The sequence below is a fragment of the Barbus barbus genome, assembly GCF_936440315.1.
Source record: "Barbus barbus genome assembly, chromosome: 27".
In the NCBI taxonomy this organism is placed as follows: Eukaryota; Metazoa; Chordata; class Actinopteri; order Cypriniformes; family Cyprinidae; genus Barbus; species Barbus barbus.
The window spans coordinates 16676387-16701944 of NC_136755.1; the positions used below are offsets into that span (position 1 = coordinate 16676387).

The following is a 25558-nucleotide window of genomic DNA, read 5'->3' on the forward strand; positions in this document are numbered from 1 at the left end:
CTTCTTCCGGTTAAAAAAAAAAGTTGTCAAATCATCGGCCATCTTGTTTCCTGTAACAGCCTGAAATAAATTAAATATTACGACGAACCGGACTACACTACGATTTCATCGTGTAAAGTGAGTATAAAAATTACATAATTTGCTGCGTTACTGTTCGGTTGCTATCTACGGCTTGGTTTGGATGAAACGGGTGTCGTTTTGGGCTCGTGGTCCAATAAAAGTTTTCATCCAATGGACGATTGTTTTGGAGCATGAACATGGGCGCCATTTCCCTCCTCGCTCTCTGAAGCGCTTATTGGTGGCTATTGGAAGGGAATGGAGGCGGTCAGGAAACTATTGGACATAGGTCGCCATTTTGGCTCTCTAGCGTAAAAGACATCTATTGGCTAACTGGTTCATTTTGAGCCTAAATGGTGGCAGTTTCGTAACTACCAGAACCCTTAGAAACCTTGATTGGTGGAATCTAGTCCGAGGTTTGATTGGTCTGAAGGACAGATCCAAACGTAGTCTTTATTGGTTAGACTGTCTTTACACCGCTTTACAAATATTTTAGGTAAACTCGCTCAAAGCCTTCCAAAACCATCAATATTTCACTTTTCCTAATTTGAAGGGATTCACAGTCAATGCGGCCTGCTAACGTAGCGAGCACTGTCTCTACCTTTATGTCGCTCTTTTTATAGTCCTTGTCTGTCCATACAATCTTACTGTCTGATGTTTTGAGATGTAAATCATTCTCACAATTAAAAATAAATCGGACACTTGGTTTAATCTTTAACAATGTTACACACACACACACATACTGAATGATTGCATGGTTTCGGTTAGCATGTCTCCCGGTTAGCCTGCAAATGCTTTGCTGACTTCGTTAATGAAAAAAAGCATCCGTAATTTGTATCAATAATAGTGTTTATTACGATTTATCAAAGGTATAAGAAATACCTGTCCGTATGTATAATTTATTCGCGATGGAATTTACTTTTCATTTTGCAAAATGTGCCGATGGTATACATAATGTGCCATCGTATACATTGCATAAACAAATACGCTTCTAATTTGTCGCCTATGAATGAATACAGAAAACAAAATACTAACGTCATAATTGCTATATTTAGTAAAAGCTGTAATTTAAGACCTAATTAACATGATTGTAATGTACCAGGTTAAATGGAGGTCAATTCGTAGCACACGAACTCATTATTTACCATTGGTTCATCAGTGAGAGTTTCAAAGCAAAATCATTGCTTATTGACCTTGATTTTACAAGAATTATAATGGCATTCATAGCAACTGTTGCCATAATCTTTCAGCACTGTTGCTGTAAATAATTTACTTGCTTTCCAGGTGTATTTTAACAACAACAAAGTATAGGAAGCATTGTGCTGCATTATGTTGCTTTGGTTTTCATCTATCTATCTATCTATCTATCTATCTATCTATCTATATATATATATATATATATATATATATATATATATATATATATATATATATGCTTAGCCCTCATTTTGATGCTCATCTCTCACATAAGTAAAAAAAAAGTAGTATCTGTCCTCACTGGATGTCTCAGCAAAGAGTTGGCTCTTTATAAAAAAAAAAATGGAAATCTTAAGTCTGCTGTGCTTTGACTAGTTTTGGGCGGAAGGTGCGTAGGCCGTTTTGCATGTAGTGACATGAAGTTTCTGGAAATAGGCCTAAAGAAACTAAAAGAATCAAGTGATGATGTATGATTCAACAGATCTACAAGTAAAGGTGTGATTGCATAAGCAAAATATTGTGGGCAAAAAAAAAGTGTATTGACAATAGTATGTAAATAGATTAATCTTAAGCAGAAGTGACTTCAATCAAAATTCCAGATTGCATCGATTCCTATTTGAAATAACTGGATTCTGTTGAAAATTTAATGTGAATTAGCTTAACAGTGGTAAATGTGACCATACCATTTGTATGGTTGTTGTACGAATAAACAATTGAATTAAAAGTTAACAAATAAGCATAATTTTCAGTCACATGAGATAGTGCTGTATGGTTACACTTATTAAAGGTTAAACCATTTACCATGAACCTTCAGGTCAACTTTATATTTATTTAGGACACAACTAACGTTGTGTTTCAGTTTCATGTGCTGCACTGCATGCATGTTCCTGCACTCAAATGAGACTGCAAGACAAGTCTGACCTGAGTGACTTTCCACTTTAAATCATGCGGCTACAGCATGCGGCACCCTCTATGAGACCACCCTGAGCCAATCACTGTCCACAGGCTCATTTGCATCACTGCACGGCCAGCCACTCCGCTCCTCCGAGGGGCGGGCTTTAGAGACATTTAGTTTGACATTGTAAATAAGCAAGGGACAGTTGTTTGAGAAGTCAGTTGTTCAGTCCAGCCACAGTAGAGAAGACGATCTGCAGGGGACAGATTTTCAGAGGCTTGCAAACCGAGATGATCCTCCGCCCTTCCTGCGTCCTTTATGCAACTTTCTGCTGCTTTTGTCAGGTTGTTTTTTTTCTCTCTCGTTCTTTTCATTCCCTGACCCCTATCCTGCTGCTCAAGGTAACTTAAAACAGGAAGTTGAGTGTCTGTGAAAGGGGGCGGAGTGGAGAGGGTAAGCAGGGAGGAGGGGGATGACACGTCCTACAGGCGGCTGGCTAGGCCAATAGCGGCAGAGACCGACTCGGGCTCATTTGAAGAATCCAGCGAGGGGGTGGGATCTCGGAGACAGGCGGGCCGAGAGTATCGTTTAGCAAGCTAGATTGATTACAGTCGAGTGTTAAAGGGAAAGCAGTCAGGAGATTTTTGCCCCGACTTGTTCTACTGCTCTGCATTGCTCTCACACTTTTATTTCTTTTTATCCTTCCCTTTTTCTCCACCTCTCCCTCACTTTCTTGCCTGTTTTTCCGGTCACTCGTGCCGAGGCAGGGGTCAGCTGAAAGACAAACAGTAGGGTTGCCAGGCAGAGGCCGGCTCCAGGCGGCTTCAGAGGACTCGGACAGGGGAGGAATGGGAGGGGGTTGTGTGTTTAGGAAAGGGGGGAGGGGGGTGGCTCAAGAAGATGGGCTAGTGGAAGGGGGAGGGGTCGGATCGGGGGGCGGTAGGTGATCGCGCTCCCCTCGGCTCGTGGCTTTGAATGCAGCAGCAGATCGCCTGTCCCACACAGCCTTTTGTCTCCTCCTGGGACAGAGCCTGTGGACTTAAGACAGTTAAGGAGATTCTCGAGATGTCCTCCCGTTCTCCACCGTCCACAGCGTGGCATATGAAGGGCACGGGGTAAGTGTGACTTACGACTGCAATCAGACAGTAAAGCTCTCTCTCTCTCTCTCTCTCTCTCTCTCTCTCTCTCGCTCTCGCTGCAGTAATGGGATGCTTCCTCTGTCCTCTGCTGCGCGTTTCTCCTCCTCCTTTCGTCCTGTACTTTTCCCCTTGCTTGAAATCTGAGTGTACTTCTTTGTGTTTCCTGTCCTGTTCATTTTGAAGTCCTTATCCTGACTACCAATGTTTGACATGATGTAAACATTAACCAGCTGTAAATTTTAACGGAATTTTAACTTTCCATCGTTGATCTGCATGGCGTACTCTTTGATCGCAGTTGACCTCTAAGTTCAGATCATTCAGTTTGACTTCTTGATGGTCCCGTGCTGTTGAGTATCTCTGGTACATCTGTGATGCTTACAGAGACAGATAGAGATGATGACCCTGGCTGCATAGGACCACTAGTCCCGGTTCACCTTTCAAGGCCCAGTTTCATGGCTTGTTTACACTTGTGACAGTGAGGCAGAGCAGAGGACAGTATGGATGTGGGCTCTACGTGACCATCATGGATTGGGGTTTATATGGGAGCTCTTAGCCCCCTAGTTCATCATGTACAGATGGCTGTCCTCACACGATGCCTCGTCACGGAATCCGGTCGGATTAAAGTCTCTTTTTCGCTCGTGTACTAAAAAGTTTCCATTAGTGATGGTATTAAGGTCCTTTTGGGGAAAGGAGTTACTAAAAATAACTAGGTAGAGCCTTGACTGCTGCGTCTCAGCAGTTCTCAGTTAAGATTTTAATATAAGTTTAGCTCCTTACTGCACCAGTTTGCAAAGATGTTCAAGGGTAAAATGTCACACCTGACTAAGGTTTTTGCACATTCCCTCTCGTTCTTGGGGTTTTGCGCTTGAGGTTGTTTTGAAATGTCAGCACAGAACCTTTAAAGTTTACAGTTGGCTTTCTGGTGCTGGCGTCGACACGTCATCGCACCTTGCCGTTGCTAACGGGCCCATCAGTGGATGAAGGTCACAGGAATGTGAGAGCGGCTCCCGCATTCGATCCGTCAGTAGGGAGAGTGTGAGACCAAGAGGACAGTGCATCCCTCAGGGGCGCACAGACAAGAGGGGGCCATTCACCATCATGCTTCTCTAGGGACGGCATCATTACACACAGTAGGGTCGCCAAGTTGCTGCAGTGAAAGTTGAAAAACCAGTCTCCGTTTTCTTTCTTTCTGTGCTATAGTATATCCCTCACTCTCGCTCTCTCCCTCCCCCTAAACTGTTCTTTTCCCCCTTTCTGCTTACTGCTGAATGACCTTGAGAGTTCAGGGATGGCTTCCTGGAGTTGACGCGAGGCCGAACCAAGGGCAACTTTGGAATGATTGATCCATGAGATTAGACACAGATCAGAGTGGCGGTATTGCCAGCCCCTATGTTTTTTGCTCTGAACATTAGAGCAAACAAGCACGGCTATTTGTTGGTTAATTTGTAATTCATTGCCGGGTGCCTGGGTGCATTTTGTTGTGACCAAGTCGATGATTAACCAGTAACCACAGCAGACTTTGTCAAAAAAAAAAATTTCTGTGTGAATGTTTGGGTAGTTAATATGTCCAGAATGTAGCTTTAGAAATGTGACCTTTCTGTATGACAGAATGATCACAGAAAACATCATGTGTTCTGTGTGTACTTTTAATTATTGTGGCTGTATTTGGTTCAAGGTCTTAAGTAATATGTAATAAAGTGATTTATGTAGCCTATGTTGTATTATAAAAAGAGTAAGTATGCTTACATGCACAGTTATACACAGATTTTGCGTAGTTGTAAATATGTACAAATTAGTATACGTGACACAATACATATGTAATAAAAAAGTTGTCAGTAAGTGCATTTGCTTGTGCAGCTATAAGCAGGCTGTACATGAGACAATGTGTGATTGATTATTTATTGATTGATTAAAGATTTAAATCCTTATCACGTATATTGTATTACAGTTAATGTATATACATTCTCATCTCTGAGTCTGTATGACTTTGCAAAACCCTGACTGGTTTGATTTCAGTCTGACCAACATGTTTAGATGACATTTTAAAAATATACGTTGTTTTGGTGTGACTAAAATCAAACTATAAAGTTTAAGTAAATCTATTTAAAACTTCGGAAAGTATCTTTCTTCCATTATTTTCTTCACCTGTTCTTGAAAAACAGTTTCCCTCTGGAATGCTCCGATGTCAGATAAGATTGAATTACCTCTATGTGCATTCATCGTTTGGTATGCATTGAGATTTGGTATTCCTAAACTATGTAGGAGAGGCATGCTGGAAATGAGGAGTGTGAGCAAAATGGAGATGTATGACAGGATGTGGAGATAAGTATTTAATTTTAACAGCGTCTCCAGTGGGAAGCTGTTTCTTCTCAAATGGCAAGCAGTTCTGGGGTTAAGTTCAGTATGGGCCTGTCAAACAAAAAAGCAGACTTTGAAATAAAGTTGATTGCTCTGTAGCTTTTTAAGTCCTGGCTGTTAGAATTAGGCTCATTCTAGAGGTGGACTTCATGTCTGAGAGGTAGCTTGGATCTCAAGTCAACACAACGGCTGGCATCCACAACCCTGGTATTGTCTTATCAGCACAACTGATTTGAATCTTTCCAGCACGAGGAAGAGATTGTCCTAAATTTATATCTGCAGCTTAGGAAACAGCCCAAACTAATATAAAAGGCAATTGTTTTGCGAGTAGTAACTGTAAATGCAGTTCTTCTGTTGTGTTTGTGTCACAGCACTTTCTCCACTTATGACTCCTCCTTGGAGGCCTCAGGCCACACTTTCTCTAACCATTAAATATCTGCTGCACAACCAGCTTAACTCGTCTCTTGTCAAGGGGTTAATTTGCGATATCTCAAGTGGTGAGAACCACTCGTCCCTGATCACACTGAAATGTTTGAGCGTTCCTCTGCTGCAGTCCTGCACGGCGAAAGCCAGACTGGCAGTGATGTTCTTGCTGATTCAGCCTCTGCTAGCGGCATTGACTTTCTGAGACACAGAGCACCAGCGGCCATTGCCGTCAAGGCAACCGAACAGGTCAGGAGAAATTCTACACCACCATTGCATTCTGACTTGCTGAAGGACGATCGTGACTGAGAGTTGAAGCATGTGCATCGACCCTCACTTACCTTTTTGTGTCCGCCTACAAGTCTTAGTGTGAATTATATTGTGATGTATTGCAGTTCCATGGTTGCAGTTGGGTCAATGACGTGACACGTTTTATTTATTAATTTCTATGTATTTTCTGTATCTTAATATAATTAAAAATGCAAAAAATGGAATTCATTTGAATACACATCATCTACGATGAACATGTTTTTAACTTCTGAATTAAAATTTTGATATTTTTGGAGGCAAAAATTCTAAAATGTCAGGGTGATGCTAGAAATTAGAAAAATCTTGAAATAAATTTAAATGCTGTAATCTGATGCAAATCATGGGCAAAAATGATATTTTAACAGTTGCTTCATTGTAACTAGCTTGTTAATATTTGAAAGAAGCCTCTGTTAATTATTATTTTGCTTACAAAATAACACAACACAATACAAAACATAACATAACCTCAAAAGAACAAGGATTCTAACCACAATGCTAAACCAGAGGTCTCGCTCCTCCCATCTCAGGTTGTGTGTCTCGATCTCGTTAAAGGAGTCAAAAATAGCTCCCACTCAAGCAGCTGGTCTAAGCGAGCTTTGATTTAACCTATTTATGTCTCCTTTAATGGCGTGTTATCTCATTTAATTTGCCTCACAATTTCCCAGGTCCATGACAGTAATTGCCGCTGTTATCGCCTGCTAATTATCCAGCTAGTTTTCTTAATGGTCTTACTTGAGACGTTAAATTATCATTTCTTATCAGGCCGGAGCTGGCACATCCACACTCACAGATGTACGGCAGAAGACCGTCATAAGAGCGACACCTGATGCTGTTGCTTCCCAGCAGCAGAGCGGCCGCCAACGACCTCCAGAGTTTTTCTTATTATAAGCATGCATAATGAATTTGACTGACAGTTGACTGCTTCAATCAAGCCTGAAATGATCTAGAGCTTATCAACATTGGAGTCACATGAGCCATTGATTTGTATTGTGCTTGTCTAATGCTTCTGATCATGATTATTTTGGAGGGAAATAAAGACTGTGACACTAAACGTGATTTTTACTGTCACAGGGTGATTGTAACCATCCTAATCCTTCGATATACGTAAGAGGAGACGGAGATGAAAGCAGGTCACCGCTTTTTGCCAGTAATCACGCACATTTCACTGTGTTGCTCCTCCGTTTGACCCACATAGTGAGGCTGCTCGGCAGTCCGACTGCTCCCCCTCCATTAAGCCCTTGGCACTTTGTCTTGTTATTGGATTATGGCTGAACTGCACGAGTCCGAGTTCTTTTTTACTGCCTCGCTCCTGCTCCGGTGGCACCCCACCCTGCTATTTCTGGCCCTGTGTTTTCTTCCAGAGAAAGAGAGAGGTGCTTTTGTAGCGTCCGAGGCGGTGCAAGCTCAGGCAGGCTGCCTGAAGAATTCCTCACATGCCATAGTAACCTGCCAGCTTTGCTCCTCTTGCGTATTCGGTTTGCGTTAGTTTGTTTGGTTTGCCTCCATTGCGTCAGTGCCGAGCCATACTGTCAGAACAGCACATTTGGTCCTGTTCCAAAGCTGTTTGGGTATCCAGATGTGCACTCCAGGCTTCGGGTCACTGGCACGAAGGAGGACTTTGTTCTCCAGGTTTTTCACTTATGGATTCTTGGCTTTGTTTAGACATGGCTGAGTTGACCAATCACACCATCGACAGTTGCGCCAGGCATTTTACTGTAGTGACGCATGGCTATCACACAAAATTATACGGACTTCTTCAACCCAAACTAAACAGTGTACAGGTACATCTAAAAAAATTAGAATATCATGAAAAAGTTCATTTTTTTTCTTGTAACTTATTTCAAAAAGTGAAACTTTCATATATTCTAGATTCATTACATGTAAAGTAAAACATTCCAAAAGTTTTTTTGTTTTAATTTTGATGATTAGAGCTTACAGCTCATGAAAGTCAAAAATCAGTATCTCAAAATATTAGAATATTTACATTTGAGCTTCATTAAATGACCATCACTACAGTATAAACTCCGGGTATCTCTTATTCTTTGAAACCACAATAATGAGGAACACTGCTGACTTGGCAATGATCCAGAAGATGAACATTGATGCCCTCCACAAAGAGGGTAAGTCACAGAGGGTAATTACTGAAAGGTTTGGCTGTTTACAGAGTGCTGTATCAAAGCATATTAAATGCAAAGTTGACTGGAAGGAAGAATTTTGGTAGGAAAAGGTGCACAAGCAACAGGGATGACCGCAAGCTTGAGAATACTGCCACGCAAAGCTGATTCAAACACTAGGGAGAGCTTCACAAGGAGTGGACTGAAGCTGGAGTCAGTGCATCAAGAGTCACCACGCTCAGATGTCTTCAGGAAAAGACTTCTGAACCAGAGACAACGTCAGAAGCATCTTACCTGGGCTGTGGAGAAAAAGAACTGGATTGTTGCTCAGTGGTCCAAAGTCCTCTTTTCAGATGAAAGTAAATTTTTGCATTTCATTTGGAAATCAAGGTCCCAGAGTCTGGAGGAAGACTGGAGAGGCACAGAATCCATGTTGCTTGAAGTCCAGTGTGAAGTTTCCACAGTCAGTGAATATAATATATGGAAATGAGTGACAAAAAATATTGACCTTTTTCATGATATTCAAATTTTTTAGATGTACCTGTATAATGTGGTTTACTGTGGTTTATTATCTGTCAATTATGAGGCTTTCTATGTGAACATTAAGCCTGACATGTCTTGTTTTCTCTCCCTCTTTATCTCCTAGCAGATCTGGAGATGTCGGCAGACTCATTTGGAGCAGGCGGCAGCGATGCCCAGCAGAGCCTACAGTCCTTTTGGCCCAGAGTGATGGAAGAAATCAGGAATCTTACCGTGGTACGGGTTTCTCCTAGCTTTTTTAATCTGGTTTCTCACTTGGATACAGTATAAACACTGCCTTTAAAAAAAAAAAAAAAAAAAAAAAAGTATTTAATAGAAAATTGTAGTCTACAATGTAGTATTGCAAAAAGAGTCTACCACTGTTCATTAATGGGAATTCTTAATGTTATTATGAGTTCTCCTCTAATGCACTCTCGCACTGTTTCAGAAGGATTTCCGTGTGCAAGAGCTTCCTCTTGCTCGCATCAAGAAAATTATGAAACTGGATGAGGATGTGAAGGTAAGAGCAGCCATGCTGAATCAACACAATCACTCTAAGCTGATGGCAGCGCTCTTCCTGTCTTTGATTCTTGAGAAAGCAGCAACCCAGCAGTTGTCAACTGTGCATCAAGTGGCCAGTTGCATGAATAATTAGTGGAGTTTGCTATGGCAACCTTCACTATTACTCCTACTTAGAATTAGTTTTTTTTTTTTTTTTAAATTCTTACCCATAAGTATTGAAGTTATGTATGTTCTACACCATTTGTCCTATAGACATCAATCAAATAATCAAATCAATCTTACTCGCCTGCCAAAATAAAATAAAATCTCGTAGATTTTCATGTAGGGCGTAGAGCCATTTCTAGGGACCGTATAGGATGGTGATGTACCAGAATTTCTACAACTAAAAGTAACAAAAAGAGCATTATTGTTAGTTTCATCCAGAACAGTTAGCACATCTCTGATGATGCATTTTGACTGTAGCTGCTTTTCCGTTACTGTTCAAATTGCGCAAATTGAAAATTGAAAATACTTCCAGTGGAAACGCATGAATTTTTAAAAAACTCACATATTGCAAAAAAGGTTTTATGTTCACATGAGGTGGTTTTTCAGGCAATTCGAAACAATGGAAACACTTTTTTCACATTTACAGGTCACCTGGCATACGTAAAAATCACAAGATCATTCTTTAATGTACCATAACCTCTAATAAACACCTCATTCGTAGCCGCTCTCAAAAATAAGGAGCTTTCCTTGCCATTAATGCTTGGATAACTCCTTATTTACACTACACACGTAGTGCTTGTGTTTGTACAAGGCGTGCTGCAGCACGTTTCAGAAGCGTCCCAGAAGCTGCTTCGCTAAAGATACACTCATACGTCTCCTTGATTTAAACTATTGATTAGTGTGGTGGCTGCGGTTATACATAAACCTACCAACATCCGTCGCCATGACTTATCACGAGAGGAAAAAGTTACGTTTTAGTTGCATAACATTAGTTAATAGAAACGCCATCAATTCACAATATTTTTTTCATTTATGAAATATCACAAAAGTTTTGCTCAAATCTGTAAAGGAAATTCAGTCAGTCAATGTCAGCAACGATTTTGCACACACAAAGTTGATAAGCTACAACAAGTAAACGTGTCAGCAGTCTAGACATACATCACCATACATTACATTACATACATTAATTTTAATATAAAAAAATATGAAATATTTATAGGCGGCCGAAAAACTACCATGACTAATGTTAGTTTATGACCTGTGGACACGACACTCTGAACAACATACCAAGTTCAGTTACTTTATTACCAAACTTTAGTTACCAAGACTTTATCTTTGGTTTTGGTTTTTGGCTAAACAAAATCTATAATTTTGGCTTCAGTAAAAAAAAAAAAGTTTTGTAAAGCTAAAAATAAGGGTGCGTCACTACTTTGGGATCCTTTTGCTTAGTCCTAGAATGACCCAGAAGTCTCCTAGAAACCATCAGAGCACGCTAGCAACCGTATATCGACATGCTAGCCATTTTCCACTTCACCCTAGCAAAGATATTTTTTTCAGCACGTACAAATTAAATAATCCAAATATGATTCACAAACTGCCATTAATGACAGCGCATGATTATAAAGTGTGGGTTTTCTAGTTGAATATTTTGTGGTCTTCTCCAAATGAAAAGCTAATATTTTCAGTGGCTTCAGCTGCAGTGCGGTTTGATTTGAACCACTACAAAAACAGTAATCTGTTATTTTCTGAGCTTTGTGAATAGAGAAACTATTAGATCCAACTGAGTCATCTGGCCATTTTCTGTGAAACAGCCTGATATCGGGTAGTGTGTAAACATTGAATAGACTTTTTCCGAGAACTAAAAAGAACTTCTCTCATAACAACTTCAGGTCAATGTATCACCAATATTTACTCTATTTGCTAAATCCTTTAACAAAGCAACATGCATATAAACAAGCCTTCAAGTATAAATAAGAACATGGCATCAGCTCTGCCGAAAGAGCTAGAGGACATTTCAAGAGTGCTGCGAGCCAAGTATTAAGTGGCGGTAACACACTAATGCCCTTGTAGTGCAGTTTCATAGAGTGAGAGAAATAAAATGACCAGACATAAGGTTTGGTATATTTGCTTGATGGTTTAACCCTTTATAATGAGCTGGATTAACCCTAAAGCAGACAGCTATCTCCTTCGTTCTTTTGTGCTACAAAGATAATGTGATGTTGTAGATGCCACAGGGCATGATCTTCCCACACAGCCTTAGCCGCATGGGAAGCAGGCATCAGGTCAGGGTGTTGTCCAGATGCTTAAAATAGCCTACAGCTTAGAGAGGGAAGAGAGAAAAGCCAAGGCAATTAAGAGCTCAGGAGCAGCAGCATGGGCAAGACCCTGGGTCAGGTCTTGACGTAGCCTCTTAGGCCACTACGCATGTCCATCTGATGGCAGGCCAAAACATGATGGGCATGGGCGTAGTGAGTGTCCGCATATGATTGCATGTTGTCGTTTTATTCCCCCAGTATTGACTTGCTTTGGTAATCCTCTGTAGATGATCAGTGCTGAGGCACCGGTGCTGTTTGCCAAAGCGGCACAGATCTTCATCACAGAGCTCACTCTCAGAGCCTGGATTCACACTGAGGACAACAAGCGGCGCACACTACAGGTCAGTCATGATCATTCCCGACTTCCCTTTGTCCCCTCGCCCTAGCCAGCTGAGATAAGCTAGTCTCTTCTGTGACAAAGTCATCTTTTTTGTGTGTTCCTTTTTTGGACAGAGATGGTAAAGGAGACAGGAAATGATAGAGAGAAGATGGTGGGTGGGATCAGGAAATAACCCTTAGCTGGTTTTAAATTAGGGTCACTTCCACAAAAGTGCCACCCTGTATTTCAGAGAACTACCCGCTAAACCATGTGTCCAGTGATCTTCACATGTATAGTAGTTCAATCTCAGTTTAATATGAGCTTGGGTTTATTTCCTTATTCCACCCACCATCTTCCACCTATTGTTTCTTGACTCCTTCACCATCTCTGTCCAAAAAATAATAATTTTGCCTTATTTTTAGTGAATTTAATGGTAAAGAGTTACATTTGTAGATCACTTGTCAATGTTTAGTACTTTCAAATATTTTCAAACATATTTGGATTATAATGTTATGGTTCAGTCACTTTTACCGTTGTTTGGCGACATTTCATAGGCAAAATCAACCCTGTGAGAAAACTTTATCATTCAGTTAACTTTTTTTGAAGAGATTTTTAACAGAGTTAAGCCAAATTCAGTTTTTAGTGAAAGTAAATTGTAAAAGCCTGATATAATTTAGCTATAATTTTTTTTCACCATGAGAATAGCCACAGAAGCTAGCATGGCGTTAAACACAAGCAAACAAATAAACATAGGCAAAATCCATTAATTTCGATAGAAATAACTGCAAACTGGATTTTTACGTCAAGTCAACAATATTCCTATGCAGAGTTCTCTCATATTCAAGTTGGTCATGCGAACCCATTGTGTTGCCAACAGAAATCTGCTTGATTTGAAAATCACTTCTGTGTGAGCCCTGCTTCATACATCTCTACACTATTGACAATGGTCCTTTTTTGCTGTAAAATTTTGCTAATGTGCCTGCACCTTTAGCCATTGTTCCTACTACCCTCTGGGGCCAGTTGCATAAACTCAGCCTCTGTGTTAAGACAATATAAAAAAAAAATCAGTCTCATTTTTTTAATTTAACTTAGACTTATCCATGCTGATTTTGCCTCCCTGGGCTGTGAAACGCTGCTTTGAACCCTGAATGATGCTCATATGGCGCTTTTCCACTGCATGGTACGGCACGGTACGGTTCAGTACGGCTCACTTTTGGGGGGTTTTCCACTGGGTACAGTACCTTGTACTTTTTGTAGTACCACCTCGGCTGAGGTTCCAAGCAAACTGTACCGTTACCAAAACGTGACGTGTAAACTCTGCTGATCACTGATTGGCCGGAGAAAATTGTCACTGCCTGCGTCATTGAACTTGCGGCACGGACCTTATCCACCTTTTTCTTGGTGTAAAAATAGGCGCGGCCATTTGTAAATTCTATGGGTCTAGCTTCCGCGTCCAGCTATTTTTAGCTTTACAAAACAGTTCATTTTGATGCTTGAGATTGAAGATTGGTGTGTCTTATCATATTATTTTAATGTATTATCTTAATTATGATCACAGTGGTTTGTAGTGCAAACAGTTTTACCGTTTACAGCACGTTGTTATTCTCCTCGTTATTTATTTTAGCGTCTAATGATCCAGAAGTCTCACCCAAAAAGAATAGACCGCTAGATTTAAATCAGCACAGCCAGCAAAGGATCGAACGCAACTGTTTTGAATGAGCGCACCTTTCTTTTAACAACCAAAAAATGGCTGTTTCGTTGTCTGTTGAGGAAGTACAGACGTTCCTCTCATTGTTAGCCAAGAAGCGTATCCAGCGAGAGCGTGATGGAGCGACGCAGAATGAAAACGTTTTGGCAGCGGCTATTTGCACTGTGTAAATAACGATAGATGCTATTTACACTGTTAAAATAGCAAGATTTTCTTATTGCAAATAGTGGCAATTATCTGTACCTCAGTCTTGTAGTAGGCTACATTATAAAACAATATGCAATAATAACGTACTGAGTGTAAATTATAATTTTAATTCAAATTATTAAATGGCTGCCACCTTATTGGGACAATAAAGCCCTCCCTACACCTACCCTAACCCTACCCGATACTTTTATTTTCAACTTTTTGATTATTTTCTTCATTTTTGTTGAAAATAAATGCCTTTCCGATGCGATATGAGATTTGAAAAGGGAGGAAAAAAAGTTTGGCAAAAGGCGGGCTCGAACTTGGGTCGATCGCATCAAAAAGCATGCACATTACCATCTACGCCATTGAAACAGATACTGAATGAGTGTCTTTTTTTTAATGTTGACTAACCCAATCACATGTTGGTGGGCGGAATTAGTGTAAATAGTCTTTGCCAACAAGTGTAAATAGACACGCCGAAAAGTTTTTCAGGAGTCACGGCAGTAGAGGCAGTGCAACTATAACAACACGTGAATAATCCCACCCACTCTAAAGTGGTACTAAACTGTAGTGGAAACGCAAACGGAGCCAAACTGAGCCGTGCCGAGTCATACAACGCAGTGGAAAAGTGCCAATAAAGTGGTCTCTTAACGCTCTTAAATTGCAAATATATGCATTTGTATAGATTTCATTATTATTATTATTGTGACGTGATAACATTTTCTTAACCCAAATTACTGAATGTTAGATTAAAAATATATCTTAAAAATAATAAATATATAAATATGTATGAAAATATATGAATAACTATATTATATATGTGTGTGTGTGTGTCTATCTATATATATATATATATATATATATATATATATATATATATATATATATATAAAAAACATACTGTATGAAAACAGTTCAGTGGCGTACAATGTAGCAGCCCATGTCAGCATAGCCTTTTTCCGACATGGTGTTCAGCAACAGATTTTGTCACTGAACAAAGCTGTAATGACTGTTAGACCGTCTCTTTAATATGTAGATTGTATTAGCGCTCAGCCTGTGAGCTTGCAGCTGGCCCGCAGTTCCATTGTGAAGGCATCACGCCAATCGTGTCGCCACGACAACAGTCGTCAATGGAACAACTGCATGGATGTGACCCTTCACCACCAGATATTAATCATGCTGCTAAAAATAGCTGCTGATCTGGGGGGTGACAATGGGTGGTCTTTGCAGCCAATATCCTGTGGAAAATACCACTAGTTGATGGTCTGTGGGGTGAGATTGTGTCACTGTTCACTAAGAATAGTTGATGTAGTGAGTGGGATACGTTATCATATTATATAATCAAATATTGCTGCAGTTTTATTTTGAAAAAAATTAGCATCATCCTTTTTTTGGGATTTTTTTCATTTGTATGTCACCTCAATTCCTGTGAAAATACAGAAAATTAAATGTGATGTTTTATTCTTTTTGGATTTGTTTTTGACTGTCTGGTCTTATTTTCTGTTTTCCAGAGGAATGACATCGCCATGGCCATCACTAAGTTTGATCAGTTTGACTTCCTCATTGACATCGTCCCCCGCGATGACCTCAAGCCTCCAAAACGGCAGGTGCGGAAAAGAGAGAAGCTTCAAGCTGTCAAAATTGATCATCGTCATACAGTTAATTTTTTTTCCTCAGCATCTGTGAAGAGGAGATGTTGCTGTGTTGTCTTTGGCAGCCTGGGGGCGCTGTAAACATCCTTGACTGGAAGCTGGGTGTAGGGTTTGTGAAGGCTTTCAGTCGGATGTTTGCAGCACCCTGCTTCCCCTATCTCTGCACAACCAGACATCATATTTAATCATTTCTTCTATGTTTATTTTACAAACGTGGCTGTAGCACCATGTGCCTGACTCCAAAAACAACCATGTGCGGTTATGTCCCACAGCATTGGCAGCAGAGCAGTGATTGGCAGGCAAAAATATTAATTTCTGACCCTGCCAATCACAGATTTTACCAGCCACTCAGATGCTTTACCAGCCATTTTTATTCTTTCTGTTGAAATAAGGGACTCACTACATGAAATTATAGAAGTATGTCACACCCTGCACACTTCCCTGAAATAACTTCTGTAGAGCGCATTAGCAACATAAAGATAAACATCTAAATTGCCTTTCAGGACTTTCTGTTTAAATCTGTTCTCTGAGATTTATACTTTTTAGAATTTTTCTAGTTTATGTGATATAATGTTTTAGCTACATATTTAGAAAGAGAGAGAGAGTAGAGAGTGTGTGTGCTATATAGCTTATATATGGGTGTCCATTTCCAAAATTTTCAAAAAGCCTTGGAAATCAATACAACAAAACTAACATTCCTTAAATTGGACTTTCATTCTTTCATGAACGCCAGGGACGAAAAAAACAAAACCCCCCAAAAGATAATGAAATAATGTGAATAGTCAGCACATGTAGACAGAGGGAATTTACCCAATATATCCAATGATCTGAGCCCTTCTTGCTCAGCAAAACTACTGTCTTTGTTCGACCCGATGGCTTTATGGTCCTGTGGTGTTTTTGTGTGTGTGACCAGGTGTGTAAACATCCTACACTCTCAGCTGTGACATCACCAAGCTGGGAGAGGGATGTTTACTCTCTTTGTCACAAATAAATCTTCAGGAATGGAAGGACACGAAATATAAAGATACACTTCTGGGTACAAAACGTTTGGGTATTCCTGCTGTTTGTGTCAGAATAGCACAGCTGATTGCCTGCCATTACGCTGCGGTTGAGTGTGGGAGTTCAGGCCACAGACTGCAGCTAAAGGTCTCGTTTCTGTCCAGCTAGAAGATTGCATTACTCGCTCTTGTTTTGCCTATAAGTAATTTATCCTCATCCTGCCTCTAATGTTACAGAGCAAACATAATTTATGGAGATGTAACCAGCAGATAGGCCTTATGAACTCTTGATTTCATGTGTGTGTTTATGGGTTTGTTGGATGCTCTCTTGCATTTATGAAGATCCCGTTGAAGTATGCTGCAATATAAGGTATATCTTTCTCTATAATTGTGCCTGTCTGTGTAGGAGGAAGTGCGTCAGTCCGTCGCCCCGACTGAGCCGGTCCAGTATTACTTCACTCTGGCGCAGCAGCCCAACGCGGTGCAGGTCCAAGGTCAACAGCAAGGCCAGCAGATGGCTGCTCCCACCGCCACCACACTACAGCCTGGACAGATTATCATCGCTCAGCCCCAACAGGGCCAGGTACTCGCCACAAACCCAAGAACACATATATGGAGTATCGCTTTTTAACTATTAACTTTGAGACTGAATCCGAAATCACATAATTCTCTTCCAACTAGTAGGTGGAAAACAGTATGTGAACAGAGTAGTGTGTCCGATTTCACTCTATTCATAAAACATTAGGCGAAATGATGACCGAAGTACACATCTGATGGACATTGACATTCACGTGACAATGACATCCTGCCGAATATAGTATGTCAAGAGTGCATTCATACTATATAGTTTTTAGCAGTCGCAAAGTACCTGCATATTCAGAGAGCATGTGATTTTGGACACAGTCATCATTAACATATAGTAAACATACAAATTTTACACAGGAACAACAGCACATATATCAATGACTCACCTTGCGTGACACAGCAAGAAGCAAATCGTGATATATGGCTATGATGTAGCTAAAGCCTCTTGACTTTTTAAAAGACACGGTCTACTTTTTTGAGTGTCCTGCCCAAACGTCCTGTATTGATAGGAAATATGTCAATACAGGAAAGAAAACTGGCATCTGGAGGAGACTGTTTGCCCTTGTAATTACCCTAGTGTCTATTATACTACGGTCTGGTGGACAAAAGGCTGAAACTTTATCGTACCTACTCTCTCACACAACACTTGAGCCCTGATTACTTTGATCAGCCCATTACAGGATCATTTGAAACATGATTGGTCAAGGTTGAAAGCTCAGAGGTGTCATTCACACGTTGCTATCAGGTGAACGGTAGAGAGTCCAGTCACTCTCTCATGTGATATCTGTCCAGAATCTTAGCATTAACACAGCAGTCCTCTCCAAGCCTCTCCTTTTTTGTTTTTGTATAATTAACTTTTATTTTATTAGGTTATACTGGTTGAATTCCACCAGTGTGAGGCTCTTTTTCACTGTCGCACTCTTCTTCTCTGTGGTGAACCTCATTCTCTCTCTAAAGATCAGTGCTGCTTCAGCAAGCTGCAGTTTGCTGACCTGTCAGACTTGGGCAAAGTTGCGCTGCAGTCACCTTAGAGAGCATTTGGGACAAAAATATACAGTGGGGTTTAAAAATGTCAGGCCAACATGAAATTAGATTCAAAATCTAATTTCAACCTGAAAGTTTTGAAATATTGAAGAATGAAAACCGAAATGTTATGATGTAAAATCAAGAAAAATATTTTATGTTTGTGGACAATTTCATGCGAACTTCATTGTGCAAAAGATTCCTTTATTTTTATCTTTTTCTTCATTTATTCCCTTTTGCTGATTATAGATTTTTTTTTATTATTATTATATTTTTATTCAGCAAGGATTAAAATTGAAAAAATACAAATAAAATCAAATGTGACAGGACAGACATTTGTAATGTTGGATTTCTATTTCAAAGAAGTGCTGTGTTTCTGTTCTTCAAAGAATCCTGAAAAAAATACATATTAATATAATATTTTTAAAATATTAAGTATTTTAGTGCAAACATGATTTCTGAAGAATTATGACATTAAAGATTCAGTTTTGCCATCAAAGGAATAAATTGCATTTTAAAATATATTAAAATATGATTTTCTTTAATACCATTTAACAATATTACAATTTTGCTGAATTTGATCAAATAAATGCCTCCTTGGTGAGTGTAAGAGACCTCTTTCAAAAACTTAAAAAATTGTTTTGTTTTTTTTAAAGACCTCAAACATTTGAACAGTAGTGTATATACAAAAGTAGGAAAGAAATGAGGTGTGAGAAAAAAGGCAACCACGTTTATTGAATAATTTTGACAAAACATTTGTCAGATTGTGACCTGTTCCTTCAAGTGCTCTGCTCAAGCTCTCTTCTGTTTACTCTTTAAGTAAAACTGTATTGTTAGTGGGTTTTTATCTTCATACCTGAGGACCGAGTCGGTTTAGCTTCATCTCGCTGTCTGCTCGCTGCTTTGTGCCACTATTTGCAGTCATTTCCCCAAATCCAAATCTTCCATAAACTGCCGTTATTTTCAAATTTACACCAGAGCTTGCACTCATCTGTTGTAACGGATGCTTAATCTCCACTGCTGATTTAAACTCTGCTTCAATTAATGCCTGTTCACACCAAATCTGAAACTACAGAGTGACACACAGTATCCAGTATTCACAGCAATTCTTCACACTTGAATTATTCACACTCAATCCAATGCAGAAATTTCCCCTCGTAAATATTACGTTATTTGTAAATTATAAATTTTAAATATATATTATTGCAGTGTGATATTTCAGGCTTGGTATGAATTCGAGTTGTTTATTTTTAAAAGCTTTATGCATGATTTATGTCATTGCAAAATGTGAATATGGTGTCTGTTCATACTACATGTGACACATGCTTTCATTTCTTTATGCTATTTCTGGCTTTCCAGTGCATTGCCTTTTTTGTTGCTTTTTATGACATTGAAGAATGCGCTTTGCATGTGCTTGCTTGTGTTGTCAAGTTCACTCTCTCTTTCTCGCATTATTTCCTCCTCTTCCTCAGGTATTGCAAGGAACCACCATGCAGCAGCTGCAGCAGGTGCAGGTTGCTCAATCACAGGCAACCCCTATCACGGTAAACACTTCAAACCCCTCAAAATGGCCCCCTATTTTTCCAACAAAAGTCCTTCTTTGAAACTCAAAGGAGCTTTTTCGTGGCTTTTTTTCATGACAGTTGAATAAGAACTGCATTTCAAAGCACAAAACATCAGCAAAAATATCCCTATTTCATATACTATACATTAAACAATGCAGCAAACAAAAGCAGAGGTATGATAAAAATGTGTTAGTGCCTTAAGGTCAGTCCTGTTATTGGCTGTATGAATTTTGTTGTGTTTTACTTCTTTTTTTTCTTTTTTTTATATCTATTATTGTTAAGTTACTGGTAGCAGGATTTTTTCCCGCCAAATTCACCATTGCAAGATTTTTAATCACATTGAATTTTTTTTTGCCAGTTTGCTTGAACGAGCACTTGACATTCATATGGGGTCATAAAAATGTAATAAAGTTGTTTATCATGTCACACCGCTGGACTGACCATGTCAACTATCCATATTCAAATCGAATAAAGTACCATTGTTTTATGGTTTAGTCTTAGATCTTGTAATATGGTCTTCGCAGTAGTAAATAGGAATTTTTCTCGATTGTGCGATGTGACCACAGACCTTGTGTTTTATTGATTTGATCTTAAATCTAGTGGTTACTGAAAGTGAGACTTCAAAAGGAACCTTATAACATTTTGCAATGAGAAAACTATTATATATGAAAACAGCTTTTTGCTGTTTATATCAATATTATGGAGATTAGGGTTTAGCCATTCAGCTTTGCCATCACAAGAATAAATGACATTTTTAAATATATTTAAATAGAAAGGTTATTTGAAATTGTAATAATATTTCACAATGTTTTTACTGTATTTTTGAACACAGTTGACTGGTATTGTGTCTGATATATTAGATTAGCTAAGTGGTTAACCGAATGCAGAAGGCACAATTTTCTCCTACCAAAAACCAAAAAGAGGAGCAGATATTATTCACACAGGGCAAAATCTGTAATTCATATGCCCTCTATTTGATGCTACATGAGGTCACTGCACGTCTCAGGCAGATAAAGTTGTACTGCTTAATAAATTGCTGTCGCCTATCGGGTGTCAGTTCCTGAAGAGGAGAGATCATCTGTCACAACTCCGCAGTCAGCACCCAGGTTTCTCCGTTCAACACGAGAGGCCCAGGATCACAGTCTTGCATCTCTCCCCTTTCCTCAAAACATCTTTAGTTTCACTTTCTTTTGAAGGCCTTCCCATCCCACAGTACAGTGAGCTGTAATGCTAATGCTACTTGGTCTATTCCAGCGTTTGTGCTGAAAGAGACTTGAAAGGCACACAACAGATTGAAACTCAACTTGTATGTAAGTTTGAATCCGCAGTCCCATCCTCATGACTTCCGTGCTTCCTCTTTCAGAGCGCTCCGATGACCATGCAGGTGGGCGAAGGCCAGCAGGTGCAGATCGTGCAGGCCACTGCACAGGGACAGGCGCAGGCAGCACAGCCAGCTGGACAGACGATGCAAGTTATGCAGCAGATCATCACCAACACGGGAGAGATCCAGCAGATTCCAGTAAGAACCTAGGAGAGAAGATGTTTAGCATTTTTGTCATTTGGATCTTTTAAAAAGATTATAAATTGGTAAAAGGGAAGGCAGCACACCTGTGCTACATGAAGACCAGGCGGCAAACATGCTCGTTAGTCAGAGGTAATGATATGTGCTCCTCATTGCCCCCTTGTGGTGTCCTACAGGTGCAGCTCAACACCGGCCAGCTGCAGTATATTCGCTTGGCTCAGCCCGTCTCAGGAACACAGGTTGTTCAAGGACAAATACAGACGCTTGCAACAAACACTCAGCAGGTAAATTATCATCTTAGATGGTTAACAATATTAGCTCAATTAATGGGCACAAGTTAGGGATACTTTAAAAGATCATTTTCATTTGGTGACACTATTGGTGCAGATGTTACACAGTTGTAAATTTCATATAATATACATTTCCTTAATTTGATGAATTTAATTAAGTTGATGGGTGTCATTTTGTTGAATTGTTCCTTCACAGATTTCACAGACAGAAGTACAACAGGGTCAGCAACAGTTCAGCCAGTTTACTGATGGGCAGGTAATTACTTTTTCTTCTCTTTTTTTCGTTGTAGTCTTTTTTTTTTTTTTTTTTTTTTTTTTTTTTTTTTTTGGTTTTAAGGTTTTTATACACATACGTTCAATAAGTTTGGGGTCAGTAAGATAAAATGTCTTATGTTCATGGCTGCATTTATTTGATGAAATATACAGTAAAACAATAAAATTGTGAAACTGAATTATAATTATTATAATAACCTATTTTCTCAAATAATAATGTTTTCTATTTGTATGTGTTGTTTATTTACATGATGGTAAAGCTGTATTTTCAGCTTCAGTACTCCATTCTTCAGCGTCACATGATCCTTCAGAAATAATTCTAATATGATGATTTTCTTCTCAAGAAACATTTATTATTGTCATACTAAGTCATAATCATTATCATTATTATTATCAATGTTGAAAACAGTTTTTCTGCTTAATATTTTTGCAAAAACTTTTTTTTTCAGGATTCTGAGCTAAATAACAAGTTAAAAAAGAACAGTATATATCTGAAATAGAAATTGTTCTTCGTGGTCACTTTTTATCAATTTAATGCATCATTGCTGAATAAAAGTATGAATTCATTTCAAAAAAGGTTGCTGACCCCAAACGTTTGTGCTTAGCATTAAAATATTAAAATTACTATTCTACTATTCTATGTGTTATAATTACATGCTCTTCTGTCTTAACACACCAAACTTTCTGTTAGCCTTATTACCACAGCTACCGTTTCAATGCAGATATTTATCACTTCTGTAACACACATCCCTCTCTTTCTTCCTGTGACTCTACAGCAGTTGTATCAGATCCAGCAGGTGACGATGCCAGCAGGACAGGAACTGACCCAGCCCATGTTCATTCAGTCCACCAACCAGACGGCTGACGGGCAGGTTACCACGCAGGTCAGTGCGGACTGACGCTGTCTGTCAAATCCTCACTGGTCCACAGAGCTCCCGACATCACCACAATGAAGGAGAGGAGCCACCACACACCAACGCCCAGTCCTTCCACTTCCCTTCATCTCATGCCATACTTTGATCAAGTTCTCCGACTGGTTTAATTCAGCAATCAATTAATAAACTTCAGATTTATGCTTCATAATTTACCGTCCAAAATACATGTATTGCTGTTTTGTTAACAGAGTTTGGGTCTCTTTACTACAATGCTAGAAGGATCAATGTGTAGTGGCAGAGATTTGATTCCTGCCATATTGATTTCAACTGTATGTCTTCTGCAATATGGCTATGAACCCACTGTCTTCCTTGCAGTATAGTTAGAATATGTCCTTGTTTCATAGTTTAATGTGGATATGGGTAGAGATTATGCTTTCAGATCTGTTCAGTGATAGTGACATTAGGGTGAGGCTTGTGAAACCCGAGCTGGAGGGCACTTCTTTTGTGGGGAAAAAAAAATCAACCTTTTTTGTTTGTTTTTTGGGCCCTCATCCATTTTGACAGATTATGCCATCTCATGATGTGTAGAGTTCTAAACTTGATAAAAGCCATAATCTACACATTCTGCATCCCTGTAGTTTAACTCTGTAATTCAATAGTAATTGTATTAGTTCAGTTATAGTATCTTGTATAGTTTTGAAATTTGATAACGTTGTATTTGTTAAAGGGCTTCTTATTGTTGGGTTTTCTACATGCAGAATGGTCCTCTTTGTGTGAATGTGTAATTGACGTGCTTTTCTTGCGTGTCTTTCTGGACCAGTTTTAAAGAGACTTCCTTTGCCCCTTGAAAGTGAACTGCTCCACTGTTACCTACTTGTAAAAACAACACCTTAATTAAATAAAAACCCCTTTTATATAAACCTTTTTAATACCAGTTGCAACCTTTTTATTATTATTATTATTATTATTGGCCTCTTGTTTTTTTCGTATTATAATTGTTGGTCATGTTTTGCATGTAGTTATGACTGCCAGCATGATATGCAATACCTAGCTACAAATTTTATTTTTGTGTCTTTTTTTGTAAACAGACCTTGGTTTGTGAGAAAATAAAAACTCCCAAAATGGTTGGAAGTTGTTTATTTTATATCCGAGTCCATTGTGGGCGTGCTTCCTAGTGGTTTGAGATGAAGGTTTTAAGTCATCTTGTGTCATATCCTAGTCTCATTCTACCAAATGAAGGTTATTTAGAATTATTTATCTATTGTTTTCATTAGGTTATTAACTTTGAGTACATTTATTTTTAACACAGGGCATTAGATTTGCCTCTAGGTTTGACATCACAGTTGATCCTGTACTGATGGAGAGTGGTGGTGTTTTTTGAACACACGGTGGCGCCATTTCAACCTGACTAGTGCTCAATCACTGTAGGCACATTAGTGATTAGGACAGGGCTGTCCAAACTCGGTCCTGGAGTGCCGGTGTCCTGCAGAGTTTAGCTCCAACCCTAATCAAACACTCCTGAAGCTGCTAATCAAGCTCTTACTAGGCATACTAGAAGCTTCTATGCAGGTGTGTTGAGGCAAGTTGGAGCTAAACTCTGCAGGACACCGGCCCTCCAGGACCGAGTTTGGACAGCCCTGGATTAGGAGAACTGCGAATCGAATCTAGTTTTCAAAGAACCACTTCTAAATGCATATCAAGCCGTTGTGTTATTAATAAAGGTTTTATTGTAATTCTGTAAAAAAATAGTGTCTCGGTCCGTTAATTGCTGATATGACTCAAAAATAAATAAATTAGAACTTAATAATAGCCTACTTTGCATTTACATCAGATCTTTCTAGTGCATTTGCTTACAACAGTTCTTCTATTCGGATTTAAAAGATCGTTTTCATATTCTCAGATTCTCTTACTCAGTAATAGGCTAGTTCTTGGCTCATTATAAATCGACTCATGTTCGAGAAAATATTTCTTGGTTCAGTAAAATAATCATTCATAGGACTGCTCGGACTGTTGACCTCAATCATTCTGAATCAAGTTCACCTACGCGATCTTCATCACATTCCAACTTAGGAAATCATCAAATGCAGCCAAAGATCATTTCCGAGGCTTTTGTTCATTCGCGCAAAATCACAAAAACAAACTTTAAATTTTCCATCTCGGTTATTTTAATGTCAAAAAAATGCAACGGTTGAGTCACGGGTTTGAGAATGAGCTCTAAGCTTTGGGAGGTCAGGCGGCATTCCTTATCCGGCCTAAATCTATAAAGGAAGTCTTGATTAGAAGGGCACAGAGAAAGTAGTAGAAAGAGTCAGATGTGTAGTCAGAGTAATGGCTGGAAACTCATCCTAAACATTCAGCTTTTGAGAATACAAGTAGTTTACTAACTCTTTTTAATGAACCCCAGCGCAGCTATTCTTTCATTTCTTTTCTTTCATTGCTGTTTATTTTATTTAAACAATGTTTCTGAAAGCCTTCATAGAGTGTAAATAAGCGTACACTTCCTGTAAGTGGTGTGAGGCCAGGACTTCACCTGTGGACATGCTAATCGTCTTATGCGGTGAACAATTACTGCAGTAATGAGTGAGGATTGGATCTTAATATTTGAGATATGGGATCTGGTGAATATCTGTACCTAATCCTGGCATGACTTGGATTTATTAACTGTTTGTCTTGGCTGTTGAGTTTCTTCAGGTCAAGGAATCATCCAAAAGATTAGCTGAAACCAG

At 39.2% G+C, this 25558-nt stretch overlaps 1 protein-coding gene across 18 annotated transcripts; it reads left to right on the forward strand.

The window, feature by feature from the left end:
* The first annotated feature begins 2 nt into the window (after nt 1-2).
* LOC306847092 (nuclear transcription factor Y subunit gamma-like) lies at nt 3-23957 on the forward strand. 18 transcript variants are annotated; one of them, XM_079380856.1, is made up of 11 exons: nt 8-117; nt 9139-9248; nt 9460-9531; nt 12061-12174; nt 15561-15656; nt 17106-17282; nt 19780-19851; nt 21236-21391; nt 21571-21678; nt 21881-21940; nt 22734-23957. In XM_079380856.1, the coding sequence occupies exons 2-11, from the start codon at nt 9150-9152 to the stop codon at nt 22854-22856; spliced, it is 1077 nt and encodes a 358-aa protein (XP_079236982.1). In that variant the 5' UTR covers nt 8-117; nt 9139-9149; the 3' UTR covers nt 22857-23957. The 18 variants fall into 18 exon arrangements, with proteins under 18 accessions (XP_079236980.1, XP_079236982.1, XP_079236975.1 ...); XM_079380860.1 differs by having other exon boundaries at nt 34-117; nt 9463-9531; XM_079380857.1 differs by lacking the exon at nt 8-117 and adding an exon at nt 2321-3264.
* Nucleotides 23958-25558: the final 1601 nt, after the last annotated feature.

Bases quoted from the DNA above. Each gene is read 5' to 3' on its own strand.
- LOC306847092 (XM_079380856.1), top strand. From the start codon at position 9,150: ATGTCGGCAGACTCATTTGGAGCAGGCGGCAGCGATGCCCAGCAGAGC. The intron at 15,657-17,105 runs GTGCGGAAAAGA...CTGTCTGTGTAG, and splicing joins TCAAGCCTCCAAAACGGCAG to GAGGAAGTGCGTCAGTCCGT. The intron at 21,679-21,880 runs GTAAATTATCAT...GTTCCTTCACAG, and splicing joins TTGCAACAAACACTCAGCAG to ATTTCACAGACAGAAGTACA.